At 36.1% G+C, this 16,628-nt stretch overlaps 1 protein-coding gene across 1 annotated transcript; it reads right to left on the bottom strand.

Annotated features, from left to right (window-relative positions):
- Positions 1-12,027: 12,027 nt before the first annotated feature.
- LOC147505333 (aspartate carbamoyltransferase 1, chloroplastic-like) lies at positions 12,028-15,857 on the bottom strand. The gene is given in 4 exon segments (XM_086604125.1): positions 12,028-12,128; positions 15,452-15,591; positions 15,674-15,694; positions 15,697-15,857. Coding segments are annotated over 4 exon segments (288 nt in total). The 5' UTR covers positions 15,812-15,857; the 3' UTR covers positions 12,028-12,116.
- Positions 15,858-16,628: the final 771 nt, after the last annotated feature.

Here is a 16,628-nt window from a genome sequence, read left to right as displayed (position 1 = left end):
ATCGGTTAATCCGCTTGGTGGCCAGTTCTGCATGACCAATGAGATGTGTCCAAAGGGTGAGCATGAGTAGAGTCGGATGGAAAAGATTCCTTATGCATCCATTATGGGCGCAATGTATGCCATGGTGTGTACTAGACGGATATTGCTTTACGCCTTTGGTGTTGTAAAGCAGATTTCATCAAATCCGGGTAAAGAACATTGGGAAGGTGTTAAGTGGATATTGAGATATCTCAAAGGCACTTCCAAATCGTGTTTGTGCTTTGGTGGAAGTAAGCCCTTTACTTGAAGGCTACATCGATCGGACATGGCGGTGATGTTGACTTCGATGAAGTCCACCTCCGGTTATCCGGTTACTTTTTTGGGGGAGCGATATCTTGGCAATCTAAGTTGCAAAAGTGTGTTGCTCTCTCCACTTCTGAAGCCGAGTATATTGCAGCCACCGAAAGTGTTGCAAAGAGATGCTATGGATGAAGATGTTCTTCGACGAACTAGGGCTAAAGCGTAAAACAGTTTGTAGTTCTATGTGTGATCGAGGCGCCATCCACTTGAGCAAGAATCCAAGTTTTCATTCTAGATCCAAGCACATACATGTGCGTTATCATTGGATTAGAGAAGTACTCGAAGACAAGCATTTGTGTATCGAGAAGATCCATACCGACAAGAACGGGTCGGATATGATGACCAAAGTCTTACCGAAAGGTAAGTTTGATATTTGTTGTGCTACCGCCGGAATGGTAGCAGACTCCTCCTGTTGATTTGGAAATTGCATGGAGGTATCCCCCCTCACTGTTCGGGAGGGGGAGATTGTTGGAGTTATCCCTCACATGAGGAGAGAAACAGAGCTGGAGAGAAACGGAGCTGATTCGGCGTTGGAGATGTCAGAGCGCGCCTGCGCTCAGATGGGGCGCACCTGCGCTCATGGCTCCAGTGTTTAGGCACGACCCGCGCTCATATGAGGCGCACCCACGCTCATAGCTCCAGTGTTTAGGCGCGACCGTGCTTTCCGAAAGTAGCGCACCACCAGCGTGTCTAATTTTGTGGGCTTCGCTACAGTAACCGCAAAATTTGTTTTTTGGTATAAAAACAAAATCAAGGTTTTAGAAAACCTAACCAAGTCAGAAGGATTGGAATCCAGACTAAAACAAAGATTGAGGGATAACCTTTACAGAGATACAACCCTGTAAAGAGATAAGAGTGATCTAGTAAGGTGAGAGACTGAAAGGAGAGATTGTAATCTTCCTTCCCACTCTATAAAGAACTGGCTCTTGTGGAAGTGGGCATCATTGGCCGAACCACGGTAAATCTTTGTGTTGTGGTTTGCCTTTACTGCTTTGCATTATTATTTGTTGTTGATAGTTGTTTAGCGAGTTAGGCATGTTAGTATAGGCTGTAGTTGATATTTAGATTTTGTCCGGAGTTGAATTATGTTCAAATACAAGTTATCTGTGTAGTGGGGGAATCGATTTGTATTGGTATAATCCCCAACAATACGTTTCTCATAATAGTAACTAGTGATGAGTGGAGGGAGTGGTACTGACTTTGATCTTCGTATAAATCTTGTGATAAAAGTTTGATCAGAAATCAAACCATGCCAGTTTTTGCAAACGCATTTTGAGCTGAATAAAGTTTTTGGTGGAACTCTGATGAGTATCTCTGCTATCAAACATCACTGAGGAACAACTCGAGACTAGTTGACTCTGATGAGACTTGTTGTTGCACTAGCTCTTGTTCATCCCTTCCTTTTCGCCATTTGAAAATGTTTTTTAATCCCTTCATCTGGACCTTAAGGCTGCAGCCCAACGCGCCAACTTGAGAACCAACTGGTTTGTCCAAAGTCTTCGTGATTAAAACTCTGAGTTTGCCTTCAAAAAAATAAAAGAATAAAACTGATCAACTGTTTTATAGAGAAGAAGAGGAAACTGAGGGCCTATTTGTTTTTTTTAGTTTAAGTTATAAAAGGGTCTTATAAGACATGGTCTTAGTTTGTTTTTCATTTTAAGTTCCTCTTATAAGCACTTATAAAAAAAAAAAAAAACAAACACACAACATCTTATAGATGGTTATTTGACAAATATAACCCTGTTTTACGTACCATTACATAATTTGTACTTCCAGTCATTATTCAACAAAATGATCTTCTTTCGCGCCTAGTTTCATAACACCAATTCACATACAAGCAACGTTTCAAAATAGAAATCCTCTTATACATTACGTTTAAATCCAAATAGAAATAGAAATACAACATTAAAAACAGTTTTGATATCCTAATAAAACTCATTCCTTATTATTTTTCTTCTCTACATCATTGATCCCAAGTTCATCCATCTTCTTCAAGAAAGCCGCACAAACATCATTTGTTATAGCTTGTTTCATCTCAACAAATGTGCGCAATTTGACAAGCTCTTCCAGTTCACTAGAATCATTCTCTGTTACAACAGACGTAGAGCTTGTGTCACTCGTCTCCCCAAACCATTGGAATAATCCACATCCTGCAAATCCTTCATTAGTTGATTGTGGGCAACTATAGAATTTCCTATTAGGATTTCTTGGGGTATGCGAGGTTCTTATCTTACAAATTCCCTCATTACAAGGACACATTTTCACCTCATCCACCCATTTCCAAAGTCCACACCCTTTAGCACCATTTGGACATGTAATGAATGCTCTCCCAGGGTTCTCTGAGGTTTTCGATACCTTAGTTTTACATGTACCCCCACCACAGATACAAAGAACATCTTTATCTCCTTTTGATGCCATCTTACTTGCTTATAAATATCAACAATAAAGTCTAAACATTCTAAACATAAATATGACAAAAAATTCAAACGCCAAGCAAAAAAGTCTAAACATTCTCATATCAACAATATGTCAGAAAAATAGAGTTTACAAGCCATAAATATAGCAAATCAAACAAGAGTTTACAAGAAGTTAAACATCATAAAACACGACTAACAAGAACATCACTCGGGATTATTAGGCCTAGCCATAAGGATATCTGCAACTTGAGATCGTAAGTTAACCATATAAGCTTGATCTTGTGGCCTGAAAACTTGCTCAACACCATCATTTGTTTCTGGGTCTACTGGAATATGATTATTCACAAGAAGTTCCTCATTACCATATGCTTGGAATAACACATCGTTGAGGGCAACTCTACGAAGGAAGTTATGAAGAGCCATACAAGCAATGACTATGTTCCTCTGAATTGGAAACTTATACCCTGGCATCTTGCTCAAAATAGGGAACCTAGCTTTCAAAACTCCAAAGCTCCTCTCAATCACATTCCTTAGTTTTGAATGGCTATGGTTACACTTCTCCTCCTTAGTCCTAGCACGACTCCCAGGACGTCTATAGTCAGCAAGCCAATATCGTACACCACGATATAGAGCCATAAAGCCCCTGGTATGCGTGTAAGCCGCATCACATAGATAATACTTAACTATATAATAGAAATAGATGACAATTTAATACGCATATACAAGTAATAATTTTGTAGATAACATTACAATAAAACAAAGACTACACATTTACCTCGAGGAGGTAATGGAAACCTGAAAGCTGGATTTCGCACTGAAGTAGTTAACACCCTAGCATCATGGGCAGCCCCTTCCCATCCATCCACATCATATATGAATTTCATGTCAAAGTCACAAATTGCCAACACGTTTTGCCAACAATCTTTTCCACCTCTTCCTCTATAATGGGCCTGTTTACTAGGAGGAATAACTGCATGAATGAGAGTGCCATCTAATGCTCCAACAGCCCCTTTGAATGCTCCTTCTCTAAGTTCCTTATAACTTCTAAGTTCTCCAACTGGGCCATCCCAAGATGGTGGAACAATCATCTCTTTGGAAAACAGAATCATAGCTTTCAACACTTCATGAAAGTACTTGTGAATTGTTTCTCCAGAATGTTGGAATAACCAACTTACATGTGTCATACGAGTGTTATGACTAAGTGTTAACAAGAACATCATCATCTTCTCTTCCAAAAGTAGGTGTTTACTGTTGGCCAAGTACCCTCTCTCTCGAAAATGACTACACAATGCTTGAAAAGATTCTTTTTCCATCCTAAAATATTGGAAAATTTGTTTTGATGGACCATTCAAAGTCTCCCTAACCAAATCTTCTCCACTACGTTTGGAAATGCACATTTTTTGACGGATTCTCCTTGGGAGTGTATTTCTTCTTGCACGTTTGAGCAATATCACTAATGCTATAAGACTCACCAACAATGATAACTTAAAAGAATCTATATAGACCTACATATAAAAAGGATAACCATTTCAATGTATCCATCACATAAAACTATACAAGTCATTTCCTTAACACTATGCTTTTCCACAACAAAACCAACAATGAAAAATTACACAGACACTCAATTACACAAGTAATTAAATAAGTATTTGTCAAATGTGAAGATCCATTCAATTGCACTAGGCAAGGATGATGAAGTCCCCAAGAAATAAAAAAGAGATGCAACATATCTATCATCAATATGTTGGGACCAGTAATAAAAAAGAAGTAGTTCGTCTAGGATGATGAAGTCCACAAGTAATAAAAAAGAAGTACACGTCTAGGATAATGGCATAATTTGGCTAGATAATAATTTGAGGAATATTCAACTCAATATCTAGAAATCCTAAGAAGCAAACAGAAAACAGGTATCATCATTCAACCACTGCTTCATCATTATGCATATCTTGCATATGAGTAGTTCGTGACATTAGTTTTCGAAGGTGGCAAACAAAAATAGAAATATATTGGAAAAACAATCGAGACTTTGAAATAGAACATATCTTAGCTTAGATATTAAACAACTGATTGTACAAGAACTCAAATGTTAAACTCACCTAGAACTTTAGATTCTTCAAGAACTACAACAATATTCAGAGTCACAAAGAACATGGACCACTAATTGCAAAGGCAACCCAACAGAAGAAAACATTCAATAAGATGAGAGAAACCATATCAATTGAGAAACCACTGGGAAAGATTTTGACAGACTGCCAAGATCCTACAAAACCTTATAAAACCACAACTCAAAAAAAAAAAGACGTTCTAAATGAAAAGTCTCTACATACGAGGACATTCAAAAAACAACTCGTTACCATCCACAAGTCACTTCAATTATTAGAAGAAAAAAACCTCGATTCACAACTACATGAAAACACAAGCAAAACTGCTGAAGCACATTGTCTAGTGACTCCCTAATACAGTATAAATCGATAGAACCAACAAGTGCACTTCTTTTGGACATGCTATTTTACAAGTCACTATTCACAATTCATCACTAAGATGAAAGAAAAAAAGGCAGTAGCAGTTGGATCGACATACCAGCACAGCAACGATTGGATCGATAGCAGCAGCAGTAGCAAAGTGCGAGTGCGAGTGGAGGGAGTGCAAGTGCGAGTGGAGCAGTAGCAGCAGGAGTAGCAAAGTGCGACAACAGCAGCAGCTTTGGGGTAGTGTTGTGGCGACAGTTGAAGAAAATGGAGGCAAAGAAGAAATGAGAAAGAAAAGGCAGAAGAGAGAACGAGGGTTTAGGGGTAGTGTGCTTGGGGTGTTTATGTCTTTTTTCAGCTTACAAGACTTGCAGAATTCTAGTAGATCCAATTTTGGTACTTATAGAAATCATGCATCTTATAAGACATTTCTAGTAGAATGCCTCTTATAAGAGGCAAAAAACAAACCAAAAAAATGTCCAAAATCACTGGTCCACATCTTATAAGAGGTTATAAGACATCAATGTCTTATAAGAGGCAAAAACAAATGGCCCCTGAAGATGAGCTTCTTCTGAATGTTGAGGAAGTTTCTGAAATTTTGGTTCTTTTGTCGTGTTAAACTTTTATTCTTTTTTATGTGATGGAGATACTTATCCAACTGGTCACGCTTTCCAATTTAGACCTAATAAAACTGGGGTAAAACCCCTGATTCCAGTCTTTATTAGCCTAAAACCCATTGACTTTTTGAATTACAACTAAAGCCCACCATTTTTTTTTTAATTGTGAATTAAAAGTTTCCGCACGTTAAAATTATGGAATAAGATCATTGACCCAATTAGATCACCTCCTTTAGTTTCTTCTAATACTAAATTTACCCTTTTCTTCTCTTAGTTCTAATAAGGTTAAAATTAGTTCGAAAAATCGCTCTTTTATTGAGTTTGAGATTGTGATATGTGATTTCGTCAATTGAAAATGTTTGGGTAACATAAATTTGTTATCCATGTTTGGGTAATGGAGAAAGGAATCACTAGTGACTTAGCAATAAAAAGGTTAGATTTTTATGATGTTGGGCTTTTGATTTAATGTGTAAATGAGAATTGGTGTTCTTTATTTTTGAGTTTTAAGCTTGGTTTTGTTAAGGTATAGTGTACGTTTGGTTTTGTTAAGCTTCAAATACTTAAAGAAATGAAATTTTTCTGGTTTGTTATTATGTGAAATAGATCTAGATAGAAATGTCAAAGATGCAAGAGCTCTTATTGAAACACAAGATCAATTAGAGATGGTTACAATACTTAATCTTATTGATGCAGCACTTGCACTTTCGCCTAGATATGTAGTAGCATTGGAACTTAATTCTAGAACACTTATTTCAATTTAAGGAAGTGGCTAATATGCTCCAGGAATATACTCACTTGATAAAAAATCACATTGTACGACAATATCTTTCTTACCTTATTCTATTTGCAAGCGATCAGCGAAACCACAGATCTGCCACTGATTAGCTCCTCTTTCCGTCCTAATCAACTCTGAAAAATACTAAATCATGGGCCAGAGATGAACAGTTTTCAGGAGAGAACTGCAGGGATCAATGTATTATGTGTGTGCGAGGAAGGAATGAGTGTTACGACACTTATTTATATTGTATTTTTAATCCACCCTGAATATTCTATTTTAGGGCACCCACTTGACAAATTCGAGATTTCAAATTTCACTAAATTTCGTGACACTGGTTTCTGTGATTGTGTACAATGGCACAAGTATTTACAATTAGTTTAGTTGGGAAGCTACCAAATGAAGGTGGTGGAAATTGTTGATGCTAAACAAATATATGTAGTAATTGGTACATTATTGATGTTCTCCTAGTAGGATGTGATCATGGCAAAGTAGTGAAAGTTCATGGTAATCTTGTGCAGAACTGTGGAATTATGGAGTGGAGAAAATTGAAATATTACTGCTGATTATACTAGAGTTTTCATTGATACACGTAAAGCAATTGACACTAGAGTTCTTTCCACAATGGTTCACCTTTGGATTAGTTCTTTCTGCAAAGAGGACTAAGACAAGGTGATTCACTTTCCTCCTATTTGTTTATTTTAGCTTCTGAAACCTTATCTCGATCGCTGAACAGGATAACAGTATGCAAGGCATTAAGATTAGGAGATATGCTCCACCTATTGCACATCTGCTCTATGCAGATGTCTTGCTTTTGTTCACTAAAGCTTTTCTGAATGAAGTTGGTACTCTTAAAATCATCCTACATGATTACTGTAAGGTTTATGGACAAAAAAATAATTTTGATAAATCTAGTATGTTTTTAGTAAAAATGTTCATCCTAAGCATAGGAAGATTCTCAAAAGATTATGGGGTATGAAGGAATTCACCAATAATGATAAATACCTTGGGGCTCATGTTGCCCTATCAGAAAGTAAGAGAGATGATTTTGACTATCTGGTAGATATAGTACACAAGAAAATAAAAGGTTGGAGAGCCAGATTGCTTTCCCAGGCTGGCAAAACTGTGCTTATTCAAGCTGTAGCCTAAGCTACTCCCCTCTATGCCATGACATCATATTCCCTGCCTACTTATGTATGTGATAGTGTGGACAAAGTCTACAGGGATTTCTAGTGGCATGGACATGAGGAATCTAAAAGTATTCACACTATTAATTGAGTGGGATAAACTTTGCAAACCCAAGTCCCTGGGTGGACTAAGATTTAGGAAATTTTCTGACATGAATAAGGCTTTGCTTGCCAAGCAAGCTTAGAGAGTATTAAAAGATAAGAATTCTATATGGTACCAGACTTTTAATGCTGCTTATGGTAGGAAAGGCATTGGAGTGGAGCAGAAAGCTCTATCTAATGCCTCCTACTTTTGGAGAGGGATCAATAAATGTTTCAAACTGGTGAACAATAGGTCCATATAGAACATTGGGAATGGGAGTAATATTTTTGTCTTTAATTAAAGATCCATGGATTATGATGCATGATAAACTTGTGTTAATTAAAGACTTGCAAAACCCAGTGGGTAACCAAGCATACTGGAAGGTCAAACATCTCATGAGGGAAGATGGTAATGGATGGAACACTGCCTTAATTGAGGAAGTGTTTGACCCTGTAGTTGTTGGGACTATTAAAGGTATCCATATAAGGCCTCAGGAAGGTGAAAAGGATGATCCAACATGGTGCCCTAGCTCTAAAGGAAAGTTCTCGGTCAAGTCAGCTTTCCATATATATGCTCAAAGCTGAAGAGTGGAGAGCTTGTGACTCCACTTTTTAGCTTAAAACCATTTAAAGAATTTGGAGAGTAGAGGTGATAGCCAGAGAACAGATCCTTCCTGTGGAAGATGTACATGAATATACTACTAACTGGGGAAAGAATCCAAAAGAGGAAAAGAAACAAGGGGAACTAGCTGCGCTTTCTGCTACCAAAAGTTGGAAACACATGAACATGTTTTATTTGAATGTGAATGGGCAAGATCCATTTGGTTGGCCTCACCACTGGGGTTTGAGGACTGAAGGTGCATGGTTGGATGAGATTATGAATTGGTGCAACAACACTAACCCTATCATAGCCAGCCTAGGAGTGTATGCATGCACTCTACTCCAGATTATATGGCATAATAGGAACGTACAGAAATTTGAAAAAGGAGCGGCAGCAAGGGAGAGCATTTTGACAATAACAAAATATACAATGGGAGATAATTAAGGCTCAAGGCTTTTGACAGGGAGATTCTTAACTCTATTTTTAACTCTGTTAATACTGTTGTAGATTGAAGTAAGCATAGAAGTAGTAATAGACAAACATCTAGTTCAAGTCTTAATGTGAATAGCAATGATAATGCAAACTTGCATGCCTCTACTTCAAAAAATGTCTGCCAACATCGATCTCTAGCTGGGAGACAACAACTAACTCAACCTTTGGAATGTGTAAATATTAGGTTTGATGCTGCTTTCAACAAAAGAACTAGGGAAGGAGCTGGAGCTGCTATGGCATGGAAGGAGGACGGACGACTGCTAACTGCTGCAGTTAGAAGGTTTGCTGCTAAGTCAGTTGAAGAAAGTGAGCTACTGGCCGCAAAAGTTGCAGTTCAACTGGCAAAACACTTGAAAAGTGGAAATTTTGTTTTTGAGGGAGATAGCCTCAATGTCATAAACACCTTAAAAGGCCAGGAACCCAGTATAAACTGGTCTTTACATAATATTGTTAAAGCTACTATTAGAACCTCCAGTAAGTTTGTGTTTTCCTGTTTTAATTGGCTACACCGTAGTCTTAATGGGGAGGCTCATGACCTTGTAAGATGGGTGGCAAGTAAGGCTAACATGAGTTCTCTACCACAATGTTGTTCAGAGGTCTGTATCCCAATTTTATTATGATATATATAAAGTATGGCTTAGCGGGAAAAAAAAAAGGTAAACACATGAGTTATTTTTTTCAAGGACTACAGCCTACAGGTGCCGTTTGGAAACTATGAGAATTCTCACCGTAACTAAATTTGGTGAGATTTCCAATTCTAATATGTGTGTTAGGGAATGAGAAAAAATTCGCTCATATGTGTTTAGGAGCGAAAAGTCTCATAAACACATCTTCACCGCATATCCACCATCTTTTCAACTATTATTGATTAATTATAGTTAATAAAAAATATAACTAAAAATCTATCTTGTTCTCTCTGAAAATAATTTCGTTTTCACGAATCTTTTTTTTTATATACAAAAAAATGTATATCTTGTGAGACTCCAAATATATTATTCTATCACTCCTATTTCATTCTCTCTATTTATTTTTAGCTTTAACTTGGTGGGAAAAAAACAAAAACAAAAAAAATGTCATGAAAAAACAATGGTGGGAAGAAAAATAATTTGTTTGATTTATTTTTTATTAAAAAAACAAACAACAACAACAACGTCATGATTGTTAAGACAATATAAGAAGCATTTACTAAGTGGAAAGAGTAAATCAGGAAAATATGGAGAGTTCACGCGTGATAGTATTAGCTTGTCAGACATCATATCCTAACAGAAGTGTATGAAGGGATAGAAATGCAACTGCTAATGCACTTAGCAAGTGGAAGAGGGAATATATGACCCTGCAATAGATAGATGAATCTAATGATGACTATGAAATTGGCTCAAGTGAGTTTCATGTGAAATTATATATGATTTCCTTTGGAGAGATGGTTTAGATTATGAAGCTCCCGCCATCAAGTAAGAAGTCTAGTTTATTGTCATTGTTGAAGAATGCAGTTATCGATTTGTCTTAAACGAATGAGTTGGAACTGCCCTGCAAATATTGATAAACAAATATATTGATATATGTACGTATATCTTTGTTTTACTTATATACAAGGTTTTTTTATTATTTTTTTTTTGCCAAATTAAAGGTAAAAAAAAAATGAGGGATAGAAGGATATATTTGGAGTCTCACGAGATATACCATTTTTATGGGGAAGAAAATGAAATATTTGTGAATAAAAAATATTTAGAAAGAGAATGAGTTAGATTTTTATTAATTAGTTAATCAATAGTTTAATTACTTCCAAATTTCCAATAAAGGTGAAACAACCACAAAGAAAATATTGTTCCAAGTATAAAGGTAAAGTCGTCGTGCGCATAAATGCCTCAAAGACAAAAGCTCCATAGACCTCGCCGTAAATAAACCCGTTGGCTTACCACCAATGAGACTATGTCCATAACGTTTTGACGAAACTCTTAAGTAGGGTGTCAAGTTGACTACATGGCTGGTATCTTGAATCAGCCGAATCTCCAAAGATATAGATTTCTTGAACTAAGTCTTCCTAAACCACCACCAAAACAGATGAAACAAAGACTACCCATTGAAGGATTTAAGTAAGGGGATGGACATTAATACTTATTTCTCTCATATAATATATTTGTTTTACCGCAAGGTGACTATGATTGATAAGAACCCTTACAAAGGAATCATATTCTTCCCAGACCAAGATCTGCTCATAAGTATCACCATGTCTTTTAATAATTGTTAGCAAGCTCCTTATAAGATTCCCATTGATGGCCTTCAGTCTTTAAGAGATAAAGTTCACATATGAGATTCTAATGTAAAAGACAACACAAAGGGTTTGAAAACAAACAAATCACCTTAATTCATTTGTTTTCCCACTTTCTGCATGCTATGGTTAGGGGGGGTGGTCTTACTCTTACAACAGACTTGCTTGGCTTGCAACTACATATTCCTACTACACAACCCAGTATGAAACCGTCATCAGTTTTTTGTTTGATTTACTTAGGCGAATGTCTGTGCCAATGACATGTCAGATTCATTCAACAAAATAACACGAACTCATATCAGGTTCTACATGCTTTCTCTAGATTGAAGTTATACACAAAGAAAACCAAATTTATAGAAACATAGAGATAGAGGCGGAGAGATCATAGCTTGAGCAGAGATTGTACTTCATTAGATGTATTTACTTGCCAGAAAGGTATGACCATGTATGTGTGGAAGGTGCAGTGTGCATTGAAGATCATGTTTTGCAAATAGAATAAATAAGGCACTAAGCCACTAAGGTCATTTACCAATTCAGCATACGCCAAAAATTATAACCACTTTGTTTGTTATGCTCAAGTAGGTTAGCATGCGAAAAAAGAACGTGATCAAACGGATTAAGACAAATTAAATAAACAAAACATAATGTTCACCACATTAACAAACAAATTATTAAAATGAAATAGAAAGTATTTTTATTGGTAAACCATTATTTCCAAATATTTCCAATCAAATTGCACATAAACATTGCCCATAATAAAAAGATCAAACTACTTACCCGGTCATAAAATTGAAGACAACCACTATTCATTCAACGATTCTTGCTATATACCATATGAAACTGCTGAACAAACTGTCATAGCACACCTAGCTAGTCATCCATCTGCATCCAAATGGAAAAGTAAAACTCTATCAGTTCAACAGAAAAAATAAAAATTGAAGAGAATAAAATTAAGTTTGAGCAGAGTAAAAGTGTTCTATATAGCTCTAGCTATTAATGGTTTCCGGCAAGATGCCAAGATATATGGCTCTCTACCTCACTCAAAGTAGGGTGAACACATACTAAACCTTCAGGGATACTTTAATTTAGTAAGAAATATGAAGTTCATTCATTTTTTACCTCTGTTTCTCTGAACTCTAGCAATGGGCATTTGGAATAAGATATGCTTGTGTCTTGGCTTGTCTTGCTTGATTTTTCAGATACTCCCTTCTAAAAGATATTTGTTGTTTCCAAGTTTAGAGATATGTCCAAGTTCAAAGCATTGCTTTAAACTTGGCCATAGTCGAAGGAGCTATAGATGCAAAACAGATGACCTGATTCTCTTTTGAGGTTATCAAACGGCGGCCTATGCACTTTTTTGTAATACCATGAAGAAGCTTCAGAAAACTCCATGAAGTTGTTCTTTTTTTAGGCTAAAATGCAGACTCATTGGTCTTGAATCTTGATATCCTAACGAATGGTTCACCACCACCATACCATGTTTACACTACATTGACAAAGAAATTTTGCCAACCACAAACCGACTTGAATGTTTGTCACAGCCATAAAATTAAACCCCACCACCATACAATTTTTTTAGCTTATGGTATCATGAATTTAAGACTCATATCTCCATGATTTTGGAGAAATTGGTCAAAAAATATGAATAAATATAATGAATGCAATTTAAGATTAAAATTTACATAAATATTTTCTTAAATGTTTCTAGAGATGGAGCTAATATTAATGGATGCCAAAAAACAATGCACTATAAACACTTACTAATACACAAATGGATACTCCTACAGATCATACACTATCACATGCACAACGATAGTTATTTTAACCATGACCGACATGGTTACTTTACGCACCATAAGTTGACACAATCCCATCACAACCAACAGAGAAATTACTCAAAAATTAGAATTAAAAGGATACAACGATAAACATTGAAATGGATCAATTCTTAACGATCGATGAAGATAATAGTCATATACTTGTTTGTGGTTCACTTTAAACGGGAAGACAATGGAACAAAATAAACAGTGCTGAAATGAAAACAACCATATGCAACATAAGAATAATACAAAACTCTTGAGTAGGTCAAGTAGTAAGTGAAGTTATAAAAACCACAATGGCATACAATGATACAACGCATACCTCCTTTAAGCACACCAGCAAATGAATACTGCATAAAACCCCATTGATCATTGAGTCATCAAGCTAGCATTTAGTTAAAATTTCTTTGGAAAGATTAGTGAATTCATTCTTTGAAACAAAAGATATAAAGTATAAGTAAGGGTAAAATATGTGCACTTTCGGATGGAGAGAATTGGCGGCGGTTATGAGATAAAAAAAATAAAAGTGTCAAGGTGATCAAGAAATTCTTTAGTACACATGAAAGACACAGTGTATACAATATGTATAATATTCTACTCTTCCCTGCTTCAAGTAAGGCGCCAAAAAGAATCAATGGTGAAACACATAGTTAGCTAGCTAGCTAGCTCATATATAAGAAGAAACTAATGTATAGAAAAAGTATTTGATAGTAATCATTTCCTTTTACCTTTCTTAGGCCTTCACCCTTATCAACAAAGGTGGAGGTATTCCCCTTCCCCTAGGAACTTCAACCAGAATTATCACAAAAGTTGATAAGTAATAGCAGTTTCATACAAACTGTAAAATATGTTACCATATGTAACAATTATTAGATCGACATCTTACCAGAGCTATCTCCTATGCTAAGGACCTACCATTTTGAGAAGTCGATCTTATGAGAAGTCTCAGTGAATGATAATACAGAGTGAATTGTTAGATGGACAAAGAGACAACAAAAATAAGAAATAAATAGAGAGAGCTGAGAAGGCTGAAGAAGAGTCTCAATGTCAAATTCAAGTAAGAGAACTAACTTTGTCTTGACTGAAAAAATGGGAAAATTACAATTCAGAGAACGCGTCACACACCACTCATCTGCCTAAACATTTCCTTATATTTCTCTTTTATAACTTAAAATTCCAATCTACTTAATATGGTATAAAATCTGTCAAGTTTGGACTTTGGAGTACAACCCATATTCACATATATTCTCACATGGTCACATGTCCCTTCAACCCATCATCCATACTCTCTGCCACCAAATTAGGAGATCAGTGGCTGAACATGGGAAGCAGGAGGTGTTGGGGTTATCGGCATACTCTCTTATAGTAAGTTATGGAGTGGATCCACAACGCACTCTTCAACAACGAAGTAACCTCTATTGCAAACAATCACACTTGACAGATAGTCATTTTAAATGCAAGACATCATATGACAGCTGTAAATTAAAGAAACCAACTAATACTCTCTTCAATCGTAGATTAAAACTAATCAAGTAATTGGTAAGAAGGAAAGATGACTTACTGCATATAATGCTTCAGAGTTGTTGTGAAGAATATCGAGAACAGTTCTGTAGGATTCCAATTTTAACTTCAATTTTCTCCATGGAAATGTGAGAAAATTGCTTAATAACTTCCTCTAAAGAACTAACATTGACTTGCTATCAAACGATACAGTACTGAATCAAATCGTCTTTTGTAAATCTATCCTTACGCATATCCACACAAAGCTCTACATACTTGAACATTATCTGTTCAAGCAACTTGTGCCATGCCCGGCCGATTTCTCCTTGACGTAATTACAACATGGAGTGATTGCAAGGCAGCTTGTTTCTGCCCCCAATTTAAAACGTGATAATGACCCGATCAAGGCACTATCTAGTTTTTGGACACAATAACACATAATTTTAATACACCATAGAAGTAGTTCTTCTAGCGATGGAAATAGTGTTCCAGACTATACATAAGTTTTTTTCAAGTTGTAAAAGAAAGAAAGTGCTCGGTGTTACCGCACATGTTGAACTACGTACTTAAATTCAAAAACCCCATGACAAAATAGCGCTCCATTACAAAAAATAGTAGTTTCACGGCTCTTTTTCAGTGGTACATCCTTGGTTAATGTTTTCTGACCATAGACTCTAGACTCTAATATATATATATATATATATATATATATATATATATATATATATATATATATATATATATAGACAAGTTACTGAAGAATACACCTAATTAAGCATTCAGGCGTTCAGTTAGATGGAAGCTAAAACCAAGTAAAAAAATTCACAAAGTCGACAAAGCATATACATTAGATTATTTTAAAGATATAAAAAATGACATGCATACTTGCGAAGGATGTTGTCCTGGACCGTCGCCAGCATTAATAACAGGAATGCCAGCCGTTATCGTTGCTCTTCGGGCAGCACCACTTTCAAAGTGTCTTATCACAATAATATCAGAATATCCTTCCACCATTCTTATAGTATCTGCATGTCAAGTGCTCAAATAAGAATAAATCACAATACAACCTACAACATTGTCGACAAAATGGGAAACGAATAGTAGTACCCTCAAGCGTCTCTCCTTTGCTGCAGATGAAAACTCGCGTGCATTCTCTGTGGTCAAAACTTCCCCACCCAAGTGTTTCATAGCAGACTCAAAAGAAAGCCTAGTCCTCGTCGAGGGCTCATAGAATAGAGTGGCCATGAGGTATCCCTTCAAGATTTGGCTTCCTGGTGAGTTTTTCTCAATATCTTCCATCATCGACGCTTTAAATATAACATTTAGTATATCCCTATCAAATTGTTGAGCATCTAAGATATCTTGAAGCTGAAATTTGTCTCCTGCCGAAAATGAAAATGCCTTATCAGTATTTAAGACCTTTTTAGTTTCTAATGCATGGCATTGGGAGAAGTAGCTTCTCGGATGTGAGAGTTGAGAAAGAAGACATGGAAACTTGGCTACATCTTCCTGGTTTTGGAACAGTCAAACCTGCCCTGCTGCATAGGGTAGAATTGGAAATCGAATATGAAAGTTGGACAGAATAACACATAATTTCAATACACCATAGAAGTAGTTCTTCTAGTGATGGAAATAGTGTTCCAGACTATACATAATCTTTTTTCAAGTTGTAAAAGAAAGAAAGTGATCGGTGTTACTGCACATGTTGAACTACGTACTTAAATTCAAAAACCCCATGACAAAATAGCGCTCCATTACAAAAAATAGTAGTTTCACATCCTTGAATGGATTTTATCCAACCTGAAACAAATCAATTGTATTTCTAATAAAAATAACATTTTGGGGTTTGATAGTAACAAAGAAACAAAATGCAAATGTACTTACTTGTATATCAAAATGGAATCAAATTGAAGTGAGATGGATAGGAATTCGAGGAACAATCTTTTACAACCCAGAAACTTATATCTAAGAGTCTGAAAATAAGAAAGGTGGAGAAGGAGAAGACGAAGTGAGGGAAAGTTTTTTTTTGGGGGGGGGGTTAATTTTACTGTTTGCAAAAGAA

The sequence above is a fragment of the Coptis chinensis genome, chromosome 4 (genome assembly GCF_015680905.1).
Source record: "Coptis chinensis isolate HL-2020 chromosome 4, ASM1568090v1, whole genome shotgun sequence".
NCBI classification, from domain to species: Eukaryota; Viridiplantae; Streptophyta; class Magnoliopsida; order Ranunculales; family Ranunculaceae; genus Coptis; species Coptis chinensis.
This window is presented reverse-complemented; position numbering and strand designations above follow the sequence as displayed.